This window comes from Canis lupus, chromosome 2, assembly GCF_011100685.1.
Source record: "Canis lupus familiaris isolate Mischka breed German Shepherd chromosome 2, alternate assembly UU_Cfam_GSD_1.0, whole genome shotgun sequence".
Taxonomy (NCBI): Eukaryota; Metazoa; Chordata; class Mammalia; order Carnivora; family Canidae; genus Canis; species Canis lupus.
The window spans coordinates 78,779,433-78,798,505 of record NC_049223.1 but is presented as its reverse complement, the minus strand read 5'-3'; the positions used below and the strand labels follow the sequence as shown (position 1 = coordinate 78,798,505).

The 19,073-nt window shown below is 57.2% G+C and overlaps 1 protein-coding gene across 3 annotated transcripts; it reads left to right on the top strand.

Annotated features, from left to right (window-relative positions):
• The first annotated feature begins 123 nt into the window (after positions 1-123).
• Positions 124-17,851, top strand: SLC66A1 (solute carrier family 66 member 1). 3 transcript variants are annotated; one of them, XM_038531792.1, is made up of 8 exons: positions 124-217; positions 4,613-4,781; positions 14,555-14,684; positions 15,172-15,259; positions 15,616-15,758; positions 15,888-15,980; positions 16,346-16,531; positions 17,058-17,851. In XM_038531792.1, the coding sequence occupies exons 2-8, from the start codon at positions 4,618-4,620 to the stop codon at positions 17,127-17,129; spliced, it is 876 nt and encodes a 291-aa protein (XP_038387720.1). In that variant the 5' UTR covers positions 124-217; positions 4,613-4,617; the 3' UTR covers positions 17,130-17,851. The 3 variants fall into 3 exon arrangements, with proteins under 3 accessions (XP_038387720.1, XP_038387721.1, XP_038387722.1); XM_038531793.1 differs by having other exon boundaries at positions 164-217; positions 4,616-4,781; XM_038531794.1 differs by lacking the exons at positions 124-217; positions 4,613-4,781 and adding an exon at positions 14,229-14,378.
• The last annotated feature ends 1,222 nt before the right edge of the window (positions 17,852-19,073 follow it).

Sequence of the window (19,073 nt, the reverse complement as noted above, 5' to 3'; positions counted from 1 at the left end):
GAGCCCCGCCCACCCGCTTGGGGGCGGGGCCGAGGGAGGGCGGGGCCGACGCGCGCCGCCCCAACGCACGCGCGGTTCTTTCCCGCCCCTCGCGCAGGAGGCGGAGCTACGCGGCTCGGGGGCGGGGCCACGCTGCTCCGGGGCGGGGCTTCGGGTCAGCTGACCCGGGCTGTGCAGTCCGACCCCAGAAGCCGGGCGGGCGGCGGGTCGTGGCGCGGTGAGTCGGGTTGGAACTGGGGGGTCGGGACTCCGGGGCGCCCCCGCCGCATCTCTCCAGGGGCCTCGTGCAGCCCCTGGGCCGTCTTGGGGCTTCCGTCCCCCTCCCCGGGGCGCGAGGTCCTGGGACGAGGCTCGGGGCCGGGGTTAGGTGGCCCCTGGGGCGTCTCTTGGACCAGCCTGGCCAGGGGTCGGGATCTGGGTCCTCACTGCAGCGCCTGGTGCGGGCGGACGGGGCCGACGGCTTTGCGTTCCGCAGGGCAGGCCAGGGCAGGGGCCTCGGCGCGGCTGAGCGCTGACCCCCGCAGCTGCCCTGTCATTATCCCCGACAAACAGGCGGCGCTGGCCTGAGTCACCAGGTGGCCGGGGATCCGGAGGCCTGCAGTGGGGACGCCGTGTTCTGCAGGGAGCCCAGATGGCCCTCTCCCCTCCTGTGCCTAGGACGAGTTTTGGAGTGTGTGGCTGGAGGCTGGGTCTGGAAGGCTGAGGGCTGGCCCGGGCCTTGTCCATTCACCTACCGAAGGCTGCTTCGCGCTGGTGCCCCGGGGAGGGCGGCGGGGGGGAGGAGTTCGGGGGGGGGGGGGTCCCCCCACTAGAGCCATCCCAGGCTGTTACCATGGAGTGGCTAATCTGCCAGGCACCGTTCTAATCCCTTGGCCTGGATTATGTCATTTAATTCTGCAGTCGGTCTAGGGGCTGGAGACATAGGTTATCCCCCCCCCCCCCATTGTACAGATTGGAACTCTGAGGCTCAGTCACTTGCCCTGCAGTTCTGTGCTTGTGGACACCTGGCCGGTCAGTTCTAGAGTGCTCTCTCCTCGAACCTAGGTCATCTGAGCTCACAGCTAGTTTGTTTACTTCCTTCCTTCTTCCCTCCCTTCCTTCTTTCTTCCCTTGCCTTTCCTCTCGGTCTCTCTTTCTCTCTGTCCCCTCTTTCTGGACCTTTACTGTGCAGCCGCTGCTTCTGGCCCTGAGAGTCCATCACAACTAGCGTGAAGGGAGAGGTATGAGCTTGAGGAGCAGGCTTAGCTGAGGAATGTGATAAGCATTCTTCAGATATGTGAATGGGGGGGAGGGGAAGAGGTGACAGGTGTCGTCTGACCAGCCTTTGCAAGGCATCTTTGAGGTAGCATGTTAGAACGAGGTACTAGTGTCTCCTTACCTGGCCCTCCAGGGGGAGAAGGACACACTCTTTTTTTAAAGATTTTATTTATTCATGAGAGACACAGAGGCAGAGACACAGGCAGAGGGAGAAGCAGGCTCCATGCACGGAGCCTGATGTGGGGTCGATCCCAGGACCCCAGGATCAATCACGCCTTGGGCCAAAGACAGGGGCTAACCCACTGAGCCAAACAGGGATCCCCTGAGAAGGACCCTCTTAAGGGAAGAGACCACATGTGCAGAAGCCTGGAGGCTTGCCACTTCCATGGGAAGCTTCCGTGGGAAGCATCTTCCTGACTCAGCTTGGAATCCAAGAGAGGAGCTTGGGTGCGGCCGGAGATGCCTTCTCCAGCGCAGGCTTTCTCCAAGCGTGGTTGTTTGCACCAGAAACAACTGGTAGTGCTTTTTTTTTTTTTTTTTTTTTTTTTAAGATTTTATTTTTAAGTAATTTTCACATCCGATGTGGGGCTTGAACTCACAACCCTGAGATCAGGAATTGCCTGCTCTACTGACTTAGCCAGCCAGGTGCACACCCGGGGTTGCTTCTTAAACCCAAAGTCCCTGATCTGAAGTCCAGAGACACTGAGCCTGAATTCTGGACGTGTGCCCTCTGTGGCACCAAGGCACCCACCCCTGCTGTGGTCCTTGTCAAACCTTGGATGCAGTCAAGCTTTGTTGCAACCCTGGACATCCATTCTCATGCTGCTGTGTGACCAGGAGGTGGGCCCGTTCCCAGAAGCCAGGCCTGGCGCCCAGGCAGGCTCCCTAGCTGGGTCAGAACCTACAGATGATGGCCCCCGGGAGAAGGCCTCTTCGGGTCAGGATCAGGTGTGTCTTAGAGCATCCTGAGCTGTGCATGTGCCCTGTGAAGGATCGGGGACCACCCACCCACTGCTCTGGGCCCTGTGAGCCAAGCTATAATGCTCAAGACACCCCCTTCCCTCACCAGTGATGTATTCACTTTATTTCCTCCCTAACCTGGTGAGAAGCAGGCAAGGGGTGACCTCAGGGTGGTTGAACTCCTGGATTCTCATCCTTAAAATAGTCCCCAGCACACGTTTGGTCACGCATGGGCCGAGAGCCTTCCTTATGTGCATTTCATCTGCACCACAAACCCCAAGGAGCCAGGTCATCATCTTCATTCTACAGACAGGTTCAGGCAGGTTCCTTATTTGGGCAATGCTACCCAACCTTACCTGGAAAATGGGGACAGTATCCCCCACCTCACAGGGAAGTTACGAGGGTGGCAGTGAACTGGATGGGCAGACACAGAATCTGTAAGGGGTCGATGTGGGGGTCTAGTAGGGGGACAAAGGACTTGCTTGGAAATGCCTTTAGTGCAGCAAAGATGACAGTACTTACCCAGACGGTCTGCTAGCCTGGGTGGCCTTGCAGGTGCTGGTGGCAGGACATCAGGTGAAGAGCTCCTTGATGTGCTAAAGGTCATCCAGGTGGGTGGCCAGGATGCAGGAAGAGGCTGTCAGCCACCCTTGCCGGGCCCTGCACATACAGCAGTGACCCTGGCACACGTGACCTGGACACTGTTACCCCCGGCTCGGGGCTTCTGCCCATGGCCCATCACAGTAGGCCTGAGAGTCCCACTTCCTGAGAAAAGAAGCTGACTGGCTTCCTTCCCTCCTCACTTCCAAGAGTCTGGCCAGAGTGACGGTCCATTCAAGGGCTATGACAAAAGACCAAAGACCGGGTGGCTTATAAACAACAAACATTGATTTTTTACAATTCAAGAGGCTGGAAAAGTCCTAGGTCAAGACACCAGCACATGTAGTGTTAGGTGAGGGTCTGCTTCCTGGTTCACAGGTGGCTGTCTTTCTCTGTGTCCCCCTACGTGGCGGAAGGGGCGAGGGAGCCCTCTGGGGTCTCTTGTATAAGGGCGCCCATCCCATTCCTGAGAGCTCTGCTCCCCTGACCCAAGCGCATCCAGAGGCCCCCCCCCAATGCCCTCACACTGGGGGGTTAGGTTTCCACGTATGAATCTGGGGGGCCACAGACATGGTCTGGAGCACAGGGCGTTGCTTTATGGGGATCCTGGGCCGGCTGAGGGCAGCAGGAACTGAAGGTAGCTGGGGAGTCAGTCCGGCGAGGACAGCCTCTGGGCATGGGGAGAGAAGGGCGGACCTGCCTCTGGCTGCTGGGGGGGTTGGGCAGCCTGCCCCACGGGGACAGAGCGCCTGAGGCAGCGTGACAGGGTGGCCAGGAGCTGCGGCTTGGGGTCCCAGGCCCGGCTTTGACTCCTGCCTCCACCGCTTCCTGGCCCGATGTTAAGTCACTTCCCTGGTGCCTGGGGTGTATCAGGAGCCCCCGTGTCCCCTTCATGGAGTTGATGTGGGGACAAAATGAGGCAATGCCTGCAAGGTGCTAGGAGCAGAGCTTGGTGATCCGGGGCCTGGTGAGTCTCTCCTGGTAGAGGTGGCGCCATCGGGCTCCGCTCGCTCTGCCTTGTCTGGGACTGTCGCGCAGACGGTGACTGCCGTGGCCACTGCAGGGCGCCCGGGCATCAGGAGGGGAAATTCCTGCCGCTCCTGGGACCCGCCACTTTCAGGCTTTGTGGGCGGTGAGAATGGGAAGGTGGCTCCGACTCCTTGGCCGCAGGCGTCCCACACGTGCTGGTGGAGAATCGGTGGGGTGCCAGGCTCGAACCCGCGGCCTGCGCAAGCTGCCCCACCCCCACCCCCACCCCCAGGCCGGGGCGGTGTCCTCTGACCCCTGTGGGCAGACAGCCCTACCTTAAATAAGAGAACCTACTGGTTCTCCCTGCTGGTCTAACTCACAAACCAAAGATTGGACACAATGTAAATGTTGGGGAGCAGGAACAAAGTGATTCTGAGGGTTCACTGCCTGAAGCCTTTCAGCCTCAGGGCAACTGTAGGAGGGAGGCCGGGTAATCACCCTACAGATGGGGGACATGACGCCCAGGGAGGCGGAGGCTCTTGCCCAAAGTCGCAGCCTTGAAGAGTTTTGGTAAAGCTGGCATTTGAGCACGTTCGTCCCTGCGCGCAGACCCAGCGCTCTCCCTGCACAGGTGGTTGTCACAGGGGTGCTTTGCTCTCAGTCCTCCAGGCTGAGCCTGTCCTAGGGTCTGGGGGCTTGCCCTGTGCTGGGGGATAACGGGATGGGCGAGGCAGGGGGCGAAGAGCTCAGGAGCCCAGGGGCCGGACCTCCCAAGGCTAAAGGCCCCCTCTCTTTCTCCCTGGACACCCCTCCCGAACTCCCACAGCAGCCATGGTCTGGAAGAAGGTGGGCTCCGGCAACTTCTCCGACTGCCCCAACGGCTCCCGCCCGTGGATATGGGACGTGTTCGGCGAATGTGCCCAGGATGGCTGGGACGAGGCCAGCGTGGGCCTGGGCTTGATCTCCATTCTCTGTTTTGCAGCATCCACCTTCCCGTGAGTAATGGCAGGGCGCGGGGCCCGGGACAGGGGGTGCGGTGGGTGATGGCTCAGGCACTGCCCGGAGGCAGATCACGGGCGCTGGGCCTCTCCAGACTCAAGGTCAAGCGTGAGCCCTCCACCACTCCCACTTGCTGACTTCCAACCCACCCTGGAGGGCCCTGCACTGAACTGCACCCTAGGTCCCACCTTATGCTGGGCGATGCCGACACACAGATAGTAGTAACAACCTTAACACTCGCTGTTTGTTCAGTGCACACTATGTACTTCAGTCCTAAACACTTGAAGTGTTCTTAGCTCACTTAATCCTCGTAACCCTGTGAAACAGGTACAGTTACCATCCTTGCTTTATGGATGGAAGGAATGGAAAGTCAGAGAAGCTAAGTAACTTGCCCTGGGTTGCACAGCTAAGAAGAGAGGAAGCAGCAGAGGGGGGGGAGGGCTCAGATGTCCCAAACACAGCCCTTGTCCTGTGACAGTCTGGTGGGTGGCCGGCAAGCAGTGATTACAAAATAGTGTGATCCCTGCTGCTATTGAGGAACGGAGACGCACTGTGACTTGGGAGAGTCACTTTGCTGCTCCACGGCTCAGCTTCCTCATCTGCAAAACGGGAATGTTGTTCCCTCCTTCCCAGGGTTGGTGTGAGGATGGCACGAGGGAGTGTACGTCAAGCGCGGGGCTCTGGGCCTTGGCACAATGTGGGCAGAGTCCCGGGGCTGGACAGAGTGTGTGGGGGTCAGGGGCACGGGGAGACGTGAGGTCCGAAGGCCCTGCAATGTGAGGGTTCTCTACGGTCAGGAGACGGGCTCTTTATCCTGAGGAAGATAAGGGTTTCATCAGGAGCTCGGCATTTTTGAAAAATAGCTTTTTGGAGAGATAATCCACATATCATATAATTAGCATCTTTACATGTATAATTCGGTGTTTTTAGAATATCCACAGAGCTGCGTATCCACTGCCATAATCAGTTTTAGAACATTTTCATCACCCTAGGGAAAAAAAAAAAACTAAAGAAATGAGTCATTCCTTATTCCCCCCGAAGCTCCCAGCCCCTGGCAACCACCTGTCTACCTCCTGTCTCTATATAGATTTGCCAACTCTGGACATTTCCTGTAAATGAAATCATAGAACATGTGAAAGACCGGCTTCTTTCACTTACCAGAACGGCTTCAAGGCTCACCCACATTGTAGCAGATGTCAGGACATCATTCCTTTTATTTCCAAAGAATATTCTAATGTGTGATGTTCCACATCTTATTCATTCATTCATTCCCAGATGGACATTTGGGCTGTTTCCACTTTTTGGCTGTTACAGTGAAGGCCACTGAACATTCATGGGCCAGTTTCTGTGGGTACATACGTTTTGACTTCTCTTGGGTGTATGCCTACATAGTAAAATTGCTGGGTCATGTGGTAACTGTATTTAATCTTTTAAGGATTCTTTTTTTTAAAAGATTTATTTATTTATTTATTTATTCATTCATGATAGATGTAGAGAGAGAAAGAGAGAGGCAGAGACACAGGAGGACGGAGAAGCAGGCTCCACATCAGGAGCCCGATGCAGGACTCGATCCCGGGACTCCAGGATCGTGCCCTGGGCCAAAGGCAGGCGCCAAACCGCTGGGCCACCCAGGGATCCCCCAAGGATTTTTTTTTAATTTTTTTTTTTAATTTGTTTATGAGAGACACAGAGAGAGAGGCAGAGACATAAGCAGTGGGAGAAGCAGACCCCCCACGGGGAGCCCGATCCCAGGACCCTGGGACCACAACCTGAGCCAAAGGCAGATGCTCAACCACTGAGCCACCCAGGTGTTCCTCTTTTAAGGATTTTTTTTTTTTTTTAAGATTTTATTTATTTATTCATGAGAGACAATGAGAGAGAGACAGAGACACAGGCAGAGGGAGAAGCAGGCTCCACACAAGGAGCCCTATGTGGGACTCAATCCCGGATCCCGGGATCACGCCCTGAGCCAAAGGCAGACACCCAACCGCTGAGCTACCCAGGTGTCCCTCTTTTAAGGATGTTTTTTTTTTTTTTTTTTTTTTTTTTTTTAATTTACTTATGATAGTCACAGAGAGAGAGAGAGAGAGAGGCAGAGACACAGGCAGAGGGAGAAGCAGGCTCCATGCACTGGGAGCCCGATGTGGGATTCGATCCCGGGTCTCCAGGATCGCGACCTGGGCCAAAGGCAGGCGCTAAACCGCTGCGCCGCCCAGGGATCCCCAAGGATGTTTTAAAAAACATTATTAAGCCCTGATTTCATGACTTAGTCTGGTCCTAGTGATGTCATTTTGGGCCTCTGTTTTTTTTTTTTTAAGAATTTCTTTTTTAAAATTTGTTTACTCATGAGAGACAGAGAGAGAGAGCAGCAGAGACATAGGCAGAGGGAGAAGCAGGCTCTTTGCAGGAGCCACATATGAGACTCAATCCGGATCCTGGGATCACGATCTGAGCCAAAGGCAGCCGCCCAACTGCTGAGCCACCCAGGCGTCCCAAAATTTTTTTTTTTTTTAAGATTTTATTTATTTATTCATGAGAGACACAGAGAGAGAGAGACAGAGACACAGGCAGAGGGAGAAGCAGGCTTCACGCAGGGAGCCCGACATGGGCCTCGATCCCAGGTCTCCAGAATCACACCCTGAGCTGCGGGTGGCGCTAAACCGCTGCGCCACCGGGGCTGCCCAGATTTTTTTTTTTTTTTTTTAAGTAAAAATCTCTACCCCCAGCGTGGGGCTCAAACTCACAGCCCTGAGATTAAGAGTCCCATGATCCATCCACTGAGCCAGCCAGGCATCCCCTGTGGTTTTCTTTTTAACAGGGAACTAACTGCCAGACTGTTTTCCAAAGAGGCTGCACCATTTTATATTCCTTTTGTATTCCTTCCAGTCGTGTGTGAGGTTCCAGTGCGTCCATATCCTTCTCAATGCATATGTTTTTCCATCTTTTCATTATAGCCGTTCTAATGGGTTTGAAGTGTTATCTCGTTATAGTTTATGATTTGTATATGGTTTTAGATTATTATTTGCCTGATGGCTAGTGATGTTAAGAAAAGATCTTTTCAGATCCTTTGCCCTTTTTTTTTCTTTTTAAAAAAAATTTAATTTATTTCTGGGAAAAAAAGGCAAAAGATAAATAAATTTAATTAATTTATTAGAGAGCACGTGTGAGAGCACAGGCAGAGGCAGAGGGAGAAGCAGATTCCCTGCTGAGCAGGGAGCCCTATGCAGGGCTCTGAGATCATGACCAGAGCTGAAGACAGACACTTAACCGACGGAGCCACCACAGGTGCCCCCTTTGCTCACTTTTCAATTGGATTATTTTTCATTTTGCTGTTGAGTTGTAAGAGCTCTTTATGTAGTCTGAATACGATAGCCTCATTTGACATGTGATTGATTAGTAAATATTTTCTCCCATTCTGTGGGTCCTCTTTTCACTTCCTTGAGAGTGTCCTTTGAAGCACAGAAGTTCTAAATTTGGATGATGTACAGCTTATCTCTTTTTTCTTTTTTTGCTTGTGCTTTTGGTGTCACATCTAAAAAAACATCGTTGCCTAACCCAAGTAACAGAGACCTACCCTTATGGTATGAGGAGCGCAGCTGGCTCCAGGGGGTCCCAGACAAATCAGGTTTGAGCATTCACCCAAAGGCAGAGACATGAGTGGTGGTGAAATGAGAAAGGAGCTTATCTCCACGAGGCTGACTCTGGGAAGACTGCAGACTAGTGTCTCAAAGACTGTCTCCCAGGTGTTGAAAATTCCTCCAGGTTTATATAAGGAAAGTGGGGGACTCTGGTCGGTGGGAACATACGGGGGTGCGGTGAAGGTCAGATCAGGCATTCTCTTGGGGTCAGTCACTCCGGGTCTTGCTGGCTCAGGGCAGTCCTTGTTGCTTGAGCAGGTACTTTCGTTTCCTTTCCCAGGATGCTTTGCCCACGTGGTTTTTTGCCTGAGTTAAGGGATAAGCTAGAAAGAAGAACTTAATCAAGATTGAAAGTTTAAGGCCAAGGGGCAGGCGCCTGGGGGGGCTAGGTCAGTTAAACCTCCGACTCTTGATTTTTGGCTCGGGTCTTGATCTCAGGTCATGAGTTCAAGCCCTGCGCTGGGCATGGAGCCTACTTAAAGAAGAAAGTTTAGAAAGAAAGTTTGACAGAAGTTTCTCCAAAGAAGACCTACACATGGCCAACAGGCACATGAAAAAATGCTCCACATCACTTGTCATCAGGGAAGTACAAATCAAAAGCACAATGAGATACCACTTTGCACCAGTGAGAATGGCTAAAATTAACAGGACAGGAAACAACATGTTGGTGAGGATGTGGAGAAAGGGGAACCCTCTTGCGCTGTTGGTGGGAATGCACGCTGGTGCAGCCACTCTGGAAAACACTGTTTGTCAAGAAGTTAAAAATAGAGCTACCCTACGACCGAGCAATCGCACTACTGGGTATTTACCAGCAGCTGTAGTGAAACAACGGGTGCCCGCACCCCAGTGTTCGTAGCAGCAGTGTCCACAATAGCCAAACTGAACAGAGCTGAGATGTCCTTCGACAGATGGATGGATCAAGAAGGTGTGGTGTCTACACACAGTGGAATAGTACTCAGCCCTCAGAAAGGACGGATGGAATGGAGGGTTTGTGCTGAGTGAAATGAGTCAGTCGGAGAGAGACCATCATCATGTGGTTTCACTCACACGTGGGATGTAAGAAATAGTGAAAGGGACCATGAGGGAAGGGGGGGAAATCGAGTGGGAAGAATCAGAGAGGAAGACAAACCACGAGAGACTCCTGACTCTGGGAACCAAACAAAGAGTTGCAGAAGGGGAGGTGGGTGGGGGGACGGGGGGACTGGGTGACAGGCACTAAGCAGGGTGCACGATGGGATGAGCACTGGGTGTTACACTATATGTTGTCATATTAAATTTAAATTTAGGGCAGCCCCGGTGGCTCAGCGGTTTAGTGCTGCCTGCAGCCCAGGGCCTGATTCTGGAGACCCGGGATCGAGTTCTGTGTTGAGCTCCCTCCTGCATGGGGCCTGCTTCTCCCTCTGCCTGTGTTTCTGCCCCCCCCCCCCGCCCCCGTGTCTCTCCTGAATAAATGAATAAAATCTTTTAAAAATTTTTACATTTTAAAATGTATAAAAAGTTTGAGGTCAGAATGGTGGTAGTCAAGCCCTCTTTTGCTGTCTTTTCCACAACAGGTTTGTAGATTTACCTGATTCTGACATCAGTGTCCACATGTATATTTTCCCCACACTGTCCAGCATTTAACAGTTCAGACCCTGTTTACCTTGGGACAGCATCAGATCCCACAGGTTAGGGGCTCGGTCCCACAAGGCTGCCCCTCCCCCTTCAGATGTCAGTGGCAAGTCCACGTTGTCACCTGTGCTTCTGATACGTGTAGACCAGCTATAGACTGGAGGTCCTAACAAACCCCTTACTTGAGTTTGACTAATTTGGGAGAACGGCTCACGGTCGACTCACTAGATCACCGACTTCTTACAAAAGGAGGTTAACTTGGGAGCAGCCAGCTGGCAGGGATGCCCAGGGCAGGGGATGCGGACGGGGGCCTGGAGCTGCTGGGTCCTCTGGTCACCGACCTGGAAGCTCTCTGAACCTGTCTGTTCGAGTTCTGGAGGCTTCGCTGCACAGGCCTGATTGGTTACATCATTGGCAGCTGGCGACTGGACCCCATCTCCAGTCCCTCTCGCTTCCCCAGAGGTCAGGGCAATGGGAGTGAAAGTACCAATGGTTTAGTCACATCACAGCCACCAGCCCTCATCTTGAGGTGACCCAGAGGTGTTCCAAAAGGCACCTCATTAACATAACGAATGGCACCTGTATTGCTCAAATCACTTAGGAAATTCCAGGAATTTTACTTAGCAATATGCCAGGGATGGGGTGAAGACCAATTTATTTTCTTTTTTCTTTTTTCTTTTTTTTTAGGGGAGGGGCAGAGGGGGAGAGAGATGCTTAAGCAGGTTCCACACCCAGCGTGGAGCCCAAGACGGGCTCCATCTTAGGACCCTGAGATCCTGACCTGAGCCAAAATCAAGACTCAGATGCTGGGCAGCCTGGGTGGCTCAGCGGTTCAGCCCCGCCTTCAGCCCAGGGCCTGATCCTGGAGACCCAGGATCAAGTCCCACATCAGGCTCCCTTCATGGAGCCTGCTTCTCCCTCTGCCTGTGTCTCTGCCTCTCTCTGTCTCTCATGAATAAATAAATAAAATCTTTAAAAAAAAAAAAAAAGACTCAGATGCTTAATTGACTGAGCCACCCAGGTGCGCCCCTATATTTCTTATTATGAATCACAGTATGATAGAGGAGGTTTTAAATTTAGGTCTGTTGGGATCCCTGGGTGGCGCAGCGGTTTGGCGCCTGCCTTTGGCCCAGGGTGCGATCCTGGAGACCTGGGATCGAATCCCACATTGGGCTCCTGGTGCATGGAGCCTGCTTCTCCCTCTGCCTGTGTCTCTGCCTCTCTCTCTCTCTCTCTGTGACTATCATAAATAAATAAATTTTAAAAAAATTTAGGTCTGTTAAAAAACAAAATTCCACTGGTGAAATTTGAAGACACAGTTTGGGTTATTAAGCCATTGGGCAGCATCCTACACGGCAAATAGATCTTTAAAAAATTCAACAGATTTGTTTTTTCGAGAGAGAGAGAGAGCGAGCGAGCGAGCACATGAGTAGGGTGAGGGGCAGAGGCAGAAGCAGACTCCCCACTGAGCAGGGAACCCAGTGGGGGACTCAGACCCTGGGATCATGACCTGAGCTGAAGACCAACAGCTGACTGACTGAACCACCCAGGCGCCCAGCAAATAGATGTTTTTTTTTTGTTTTTTTTTGCAAATAGATGTTCTAAGGAGCTTCCAAAATGGAAGGTTTTTATAGGAAAGACAGTGGGGCAAGGAATTAGTAGAAAAAAAAGAAGGGATTAGATCCTGCAAGCTCACTTTCCTGCAGGGGGTCTTGGTAGGTGACGTCATGTTCCTTTGTGGGGGGTGGAGACATGTGACATGGGACAGATTACCTCATTGCTACTGACCAGAAAATTCCTGAGCGATTAAGACTACATTTCTGGGGGAGGTTGAAATATGATTAGGTTAGTTTTTAAGCCCCTGTTTGGTGATTTGGCCTAAGTGACTCCACCTTGGGCCTGTGATTTTCTTTCTTTCTTTCTTTCTTTCTTTCTTTCTTTCTTTCTTTCTTTCTTTCTTTCTTTCTTTCTTTCTTTCTCTTTCTTTCTTCTCTCTTTTTTTTTTTTAAAGATTTTTATTTATTTATTCATGAGAGACACAGAGAGGCAGAGACACAGGCAGAGGGAGAAGCAGGGTCCCCACAGGATGCCCAGTGTGACACTCGATCCCAAGATCCCAGGACCAGGCCCTGAGCTGAAGGCAGACACTCAACCGCTGAGCCACATAGGCGTCCCTGTGGTTTTCTTTTTAATGGGTCTTTGGTACAGTTTGCGTCGTATTTTGTGCACGGTATGGGGGAGGAGTCCAATCTCGTTCTTTAGCTTGGAGATACCCAGTTGTCCCAGTACCATGTGTTTAAAAGACCATCATCTCCCCGCTGAATTATCCTAGTATCCTGTTGTGGACTTGGCAGTTTTGCTGAATGAGCTTGTTCTAGGTGCTGTATGTAGTAGGCAGGTTGCAAGTAAACAAAAATAGGTGCCGTCCTTGGGTTTACAGCGCTTCCATTCTGGCTACCCTGAAAAGGCAGTCTGGGAGTCTCAGGGAAAAAGGACTGGTAGGACAAGGAGTGAGACCGGAGGCAGGGGGACCAGCCGGGAGGCCGTGGAAGCCATCCAGCAAGCAGCGCTGTCGGGGGCATTGGAGAGGCCCTTCCAGGCTGACAGGACAGGTGTGGGTGACTCACAGAGGCTGATGGAGAGACGCCCTGTTCCAGAGTGAGCGCATCTCTAGAGCTACCTGGGGAGCTGGCTGAGATCATGTTGGCCCTGCCTGAGGCCGGCTGGCTCACCAGGGAGGGGATCAGAGGCCTGGGAGAGAGCCCCAGGTGACAGCAGGAAGGTGCCTGTTCTTCTGCCCCTCCTTAGGACTCAGCCTTCCTTGGGTGTGTCACAGTCACGGTCCCTGAAATCTACGACTTGCCAAGTCACGTGTGCTACAAGGGGCTGTAAGGGCCATAGGCTAGACCTTACTTAGGGACCTTCTGGGTGCCAGGCCTGCATTGGACACTCTTCCTGCCTTCAGGGAGCTTGCGTCTGGGAGGGACAAGGACATCCCGTGTTACAGAGGAGGAAGTAGAGGACACGGGCGAGCTTGTGTCAAGAAGGCGTGGGGAGGAAGTGATACTTCCTGAGCCACAAAAGACAAAAAGGAAGAGGAGAGAGTCAGCTGTCTGGCTGCTGATGAAGAGTCTGGAGAAAGGGAAATAAGTCCTGGTGGAGGGGGGGGACAGAGGGACAGCTGGCCCTGGGGGCCTTGTGAGGACACGCTCAGGAGGATGCAGGCCCTCGCTGGAGAGCAGCAGAAGGATCCGAGTGACTTCGGCAAGCCTGGGGTTTCAGAAGGGCCCTTGAGAGGGAGGACAGATTCAGGGGGAGCCAGGCTCGGATGGGGGACAGGCAGGTGCACGGGCAGGGGTGGGTCCCGACAGGAGGAAGAGAGGGCAGGGTGGCCGTGGGAAGAACCGGGGCCATATCCGGCTTCTCGGCTTCTGACTTGGGTGATGGGTGGGATGAGGTGCTCTTTAGTCCTTTAATTTAAATACACACAGACGAGGGGCACCCCGGCGGCTCCATCGGTTAAGCGGCCGACTCTTGGGTTTCGGCTCAGGTTATGGTCTCAGGGTCGTGAGATCGAACCCCACGTCCATCTCCGTGCTCTGCACTGACTCTGCTTGGGAGTCTCTCACTCTCTCCCCCTCTATCCCCCACCACCCGCACCCCCACTCTCTCTCCCTCAAATAAACCTTAAATAGAAAAGATTTTTTTTCTTTCCCTCTGCCGCCCCCCTAAAATAATAATAATAAATAAAATCAATACAGACGATTAAACAGAAATGTAGAGTAAATGGCAGTTGTAGAAAGGATCAGAGCGACCAGAGCCTGGGGGCTGGCTCTGACACTGGCTGTGACGCTGGCGCCAAGGCCCCGAGTGACGTGACTTGGCCCGTCCCACACGGACTAGAGCTGCCCTCTGGGGCTTCTGCAGGGCCAGCAGGTTAGCAGCACCGAGGGCGCGGGATTCTGCTGAGGCCTGTCACCTGTGCTGTCACCTCGCACTGACACCGGCCGGAGGTCTGAAGAGAGGGCCTTTGGGAAAGTAACCAGGGGGTCCCAGCCGCCCACCGGGGCATGAGCTCTGGGGGCACAGCCCTGCCCTCCCCACTGCCCTTTGAAGGAACCGGGCTGTGGTTTGGCCCAGCTTCTCCTCTGCCGCTCGGGACACAGCACAGGCCAGGCCCTGGCTCCCGCCACTGCCACCGTCGTCTGAACCCCTGTCTCCCTGTGTAGGCGAGTGAATGTGGGGTCCTGACACCAAACTCCAGGTGCCCCCGGGGAGTCTCCGGGGTGCTGTGGAGGGGAATCTGATGCCCTAGAGACCCCTGGTTGGCAGAGAACCCCCCCGGTGAGCGTCCGCGAAGGGCACAGGGAGGCTCCTGGGGGTTCTGCCTGCAGGGAGGCTGGGCTCCCAGGGGACCACCTGTGCCCCCCGCCCCCGACGCCTTCATCCCCCCCCACCCCCCCGGTCCCCCGCTGCAGCCCTGCCCTCCCCTGAGCCCCTGTCTTCTTCCTCTCCTGCAGCCAGTACATCAAGGCCTGCAAGGCCGGCAACATGGACCAGGCGCTGTCTCTGTGGTTCCTCTTGGGCTGGATCGGAGGAGACTCCTGCAACCTCATCGGCTCCTTCCTGGCCGACCAGCTGCCCCTGCAGGTGGGTCCCGCGGGGGGTGGGGGGTGAGGGTGGGGGGCAGCTGGCAGGAGCATCCCGCCCCCGACCATTGCTCCTGCCGTGCAGCCCTGGTCCACACCCTCTCCGGGCCTGTCGCCCGTCTGCAGAACGAGCACATCAAACCAGAGGGTGCCTCTGGGGTGCTGGGCACCCCGCTGAGCTGCCAGGGTTGGGGTGGCCTGGAGGAGGAAAGGTTTGCCTTCGGGGGGCGGGGTGGCAGGTGCCGGGAACCACAGGCCAGCATCGCATCTTCCCCGCTGGGAAGGCCTCAGCCGGGACCCTCAGTTCACCCCTGAGCCCCATCTGCCCCGCCGAGGCGCGCCCGCCACCTCCCTCCGTCCGTGCAGGCCGGGCCCTCCGCGTCCTTCGGGGACGGGGACCCAGACGGGGCCCCAGGAGGTCCGGGCGGCGGGGTCGTGGGTCGGGCCGCCTGCTGCGTGCCTGGTGCCCTGAGCCCCGCTTCCCGCAGACCTACACGGCCGTGTACTACGTGCTGGCGGACCTGCTCATGCTGTCGCTCTACTTTCATTACAAGTTTAAGAAACGGCCCTCGGCGTGTGAGTGCGGGTGGCCGGGCGGGTGGCCGGGGACGGGGACGGGGTGGCGGGAGGGCCGGGCCTCGGGGGAGGTGGGCTTCCCCCGGCCTCACCTGACCTCACCTGGGCTTGGAGCCGAGGTGACAAGGACTCAGGTCACAGTGACCCCGGGGATTGAGCAGGGGTGACAGCCGGGGTCACTTGCGGGCGGGGCGGCCTGGGAGCGTTTGTTTCTGCGTGGGCGCCCCGCCCTGGAGGAGGGTGCTGCTGCGGACGGCGGGCTAGGTAGCCCCGAGGGGCTGGGGCGCGGGCTGGGGCGTGTCCTGCGTCCTGGTCGCTGTTGCCCCGTGCGACCCTGGCTCCCTCCCCCGGTGCAGTGTCTGCCCCCATCAACGCGGCGCTCCTGGTCAGCTCGGGGGTGGCGTGCGGCACCCCGCTGCTGAGGCGCGCCGGCCCCGAGGCTGCCCCGGCCGAGGTCTTCCGGGGCCGGACGCTCCTGTCCGTGGAGCCGGGCAGCAAGGTGAGTGGGGGGTGCGTGACGTGGCGGCTGGGGCCCCGCCGGCCACGGGTGGGCCTCCCCCCGCGAGGGAGCCCGATGGCACGGTGCACCCCGGCCCCTCGTGGGCGCTGAGCACCCCCGCCCTCTCAGCCCTTCACTCAGCAGGAAATCATCGGCTTCGTCATCGGCTCCGTGTCCAGCGTGCTGTACCTGCTGTCGCGGCTGCCTCAGATCCGCACCAACGTGAGCCGGGGCAGGGGCGGGGGGGGCTCGGTCACCTCGTGCTCTGTGTGCAGAAGGCCCGGGCCCAGCTCGGGCGGGCGGGGCGGGGAAGGCTCCCCCGGGCCTCCGTGTCTGCCTCCGGGACTGGGGCGCAGCGGCAGGTGCGGGGGGGCTCGGCCTGCAGCCCTCCGAGGGGAGGAGGGAGTGGCGGGGGGGCAGCGAGGGGCAGCGAGGGGCAGCCGGGCTCCCGGGGACCTGGGCCGGGTGGTGGGAGTGCGGATGCTGGACGCGGGCCCACGGCGGGAAGCCAGCTCGGGCGCACGGTGTGACGGGGCGGACCGAGTGGCAGGAGCCCCGGCCCAGGCCTCTGACCTCCCTCCCCCCAGTTCCTGAGGAAGTCGACGCAGGGCGTCTCCTACTCGCTGTTCGCCCTGGTGATGCTGGGGAACACGCTGTACGGGCTGAGCGTGCTGCTCAAGAACCCCGAGGTGGGCCAGAGCGAGGGCAGCTACCTGCTGCACCACCTGCCCTGGCTCGTGGGCAGCCTGGGCGTGCTGCTGCTCGACACCATCGTATCCTCCGGGGTCGGGGGCAGCGGGGGGCAGGTGGCAGCCTCCGTCTATCCAAGAGGGGAGTCCGTGTGCCCAGCACCCCAGGGAGCTCCCAGCTCGGTGAAGCGGCCGTCGGCACCCCCTTCTTGGCGGTGGCACTGAGCACTTCGGGGGAAACCTGTGTCACACCAGGGGCTGTCTTGGTTTAGAAGGTCAGCCGAGGCCTCTGCAAGTGCTCCTGGGAGGAGGAGGACGGGGAGGGGGGGCCTTGCCTCAGCTTGTGCAAAGGCCCTGAGGAACGGGGGGGGGGGGGGGGGGGGAGTTGATGAGCCCGTCCAGGCTGGAGGAGTGTAGGCTGGAACCGGGAAGAGGCTGTCCTCGAGATCCTTGGGGGGGGGCTGCAGCTGCGGCTTGGGGCCTTGGCCTCAGGGTGGGGGCAGGGTGCGGGGTGGAGGGGAGAGGGGAGCAGCTCTCCAGGGAGCCGAGGCCCCCAGGGTACGTCCATCCCAGCCTCCACTCAGTTTGGCCTTGACATCGGCGCCTCCAGATCTCCATACAGTTCCTGGTGTACAGGGATACCGCCACCTCCTCGGAGCGCCAGCCCCTCCTCCCCAGTTGACCAGGACCTCCAGAGGCCACTCCCAGGAGGGGACAAGTATGGGCCGGCCCGGCGCTGCTGCCCCCGGACTGGGCCATGGAGGGAGCCGGGGGCACCTGGAGGCCCCGGCCCAGCTGCGTCCCCACCTCCAAAACCTCCTGGCCGCCGCTTCCAGGAACCCGGACTCTGCGGGGAGCGAGGAGGAAGTGGGGCGCCAGGGCCAGCCCCTGCCCCCTTGGGACACCCCCTAGTCTGAAGCTGCTGTCCCTTGGGAGCCTCGAGGGAGGGGTTGCAGCTGCACCCCCGGCCCCCTCCGTCCGCCTGCGTGCACACTCCTCGGAGCGGGGCGTGGCCGCAGCCGGGTGACCCCAGGACCTTGCTGCTGACCCCGGCCGGCCGAGTAAACGGTCCCTGCCAGCGAGGCGTCCTTCTGCTCCTTCCCCGAGGTGCTGGGGTCCGCGCTGCTCTGAGCAGCAGCTTCCAGGTCGGGGCCCGGAGGTCGGGCTGTGGCAGGGCCAAGCGGGCCGCCCGGCCTCGGGGGGACCTCGGGTTTTCTCCCCTGCTCCTGGGTAACAGACCCCATCGCTGGGGGTGAGGACGCAGCAGCGAGAATGACAGGGTCCCGGCCTCGTGTTGTCAGGAAGAAGCAGAGTAGTTAAGGTTCAGATCTTGGGTCTGCATCTCAGCTTCTCTGTGCCTCAGTTACCTCGTCTGTGAAATGGGATGACACTGTTCCCAGTTCATATGTTCTTATTGTTCTTATAAGATGGTGTAAGTAGCGGCGGACGTCAGCCCGGAAGCCTGAACGTAGTGAGCGCGCCGTAAGGTCAGCTTTGATCATTTATAGCTGGAGGAGAGGCACGTCCAGATCGCCCTGCAGATCAGAGACCTTCCTGGAGGAGGTGACCTGCAGGATGAGCAGGAGATAGCAGGGGGAGCGTGGGAGGTGTTGCAGGCAGGAGGGAGGAGGTGCAAGGGCCGGGGGAAGGGCAGGGGGAGGACAGGGGGAGGACAGCTCAGCCCGGAGCTCCACTTCTGAGCCCCAACCTCACTGCCTCCCAGACCCTGTTCTGAGTCCACTTTCTTGTTGGCCATGACCCTGTGGGGCCCGAGGGCTGGTGGGGGAGAAGCGTGTCTCAGGCTCTCCCAGTCTCTTCTGCCCTGGGGGCCGGAGGGAGCTCAGCCGCGGGGTCTGCCCTCTGCCCGCAGGGGGCCCACAGCCCAGTGAGGTGCCGCTCAGATTTGCGGGGCGCAGCGTGCCCAGGCCCAGGCCTCACTGGGTGGCTGGGATTGGGGGGATCCGGCTCCTGTCCTTGCCAGCACGGAGGGAAGGAGGGAAGACGGCTGCGGGGCCCTGGGGGTAAGGGCTTTGACCCGGAGGAGACCGGGAAGGCTTCACGGAGGAGGAGGGCCCTGGAGCAGACTCTTCTTTTTTCTCCTTTCCCTTTCCCTTTCCCTTTCCTTTCCCCCTTTTCCCCCTTTCCTTTCCTTCTTTTCTTTTCTCTTTTCTTTTCTTTTCTTTTCCTTTTCTTTTCCCTTCCTTCCTTCCTTCCTTCCTTCCTTCCTTCCTTCCTTCCTTCCTTCCTTCCTTCCTTTTTTAAAGATTTTGTGTATTTATATGACAGAGGAGACAATGGGCACAGGCAGGGGGAGCAGCAGAGGCAGAGGGAGAAGCAGACTCCCCGCCAAGCAGGGAGCCCAATGTGGGGCTCTATCCCAGGACCCTGGGATCATGACCTGAGCTGAAGGCAGATGCTTAACAGGCTGAGCCCCCCAGGGGCCCCCAGTGGAGCAGAATCCTGGAGGCAGAGCGGGTCAGGAAGGGGAAGGTGTGTGCACAGGCCTGGAGCTGTGGGTCTGGGCTGCTCCCAGGATGGGCCCCCAGAAGTCAGGCTGACGGCAGGGTCGTGGGGCAGGGCCGAGGCGGCGGGAGACTGGGTCGGGGGGACACGACACGACGGGGAG

Excerpts from the sequence above, each read along its gene's own strand:
- SLC66A1 (XM_038531792.1), top strand. The coding sequence starts at position 4,618 with ATGGTCTGGAAGAAGGTGGGCTCCGGCAACTTCTCCGACTGCCCCAAC. Across the intron at positions 14,685-15,171 it reads CCGACCAGCTGCCCCTGCAG|ACCTACACGGCCGTGTACTA; the intron begins GTGGGTCCCGCG and ends CGCTTCCCGCAG. Across the intron at positions 15,981-16,345 it reads TGCCTCAGATCCGCACCAAC|TTCCTGAGGAAGTCGACGCA; the intron begins GTGAGCCGGGGC and ends CCCTCCCCCCAG.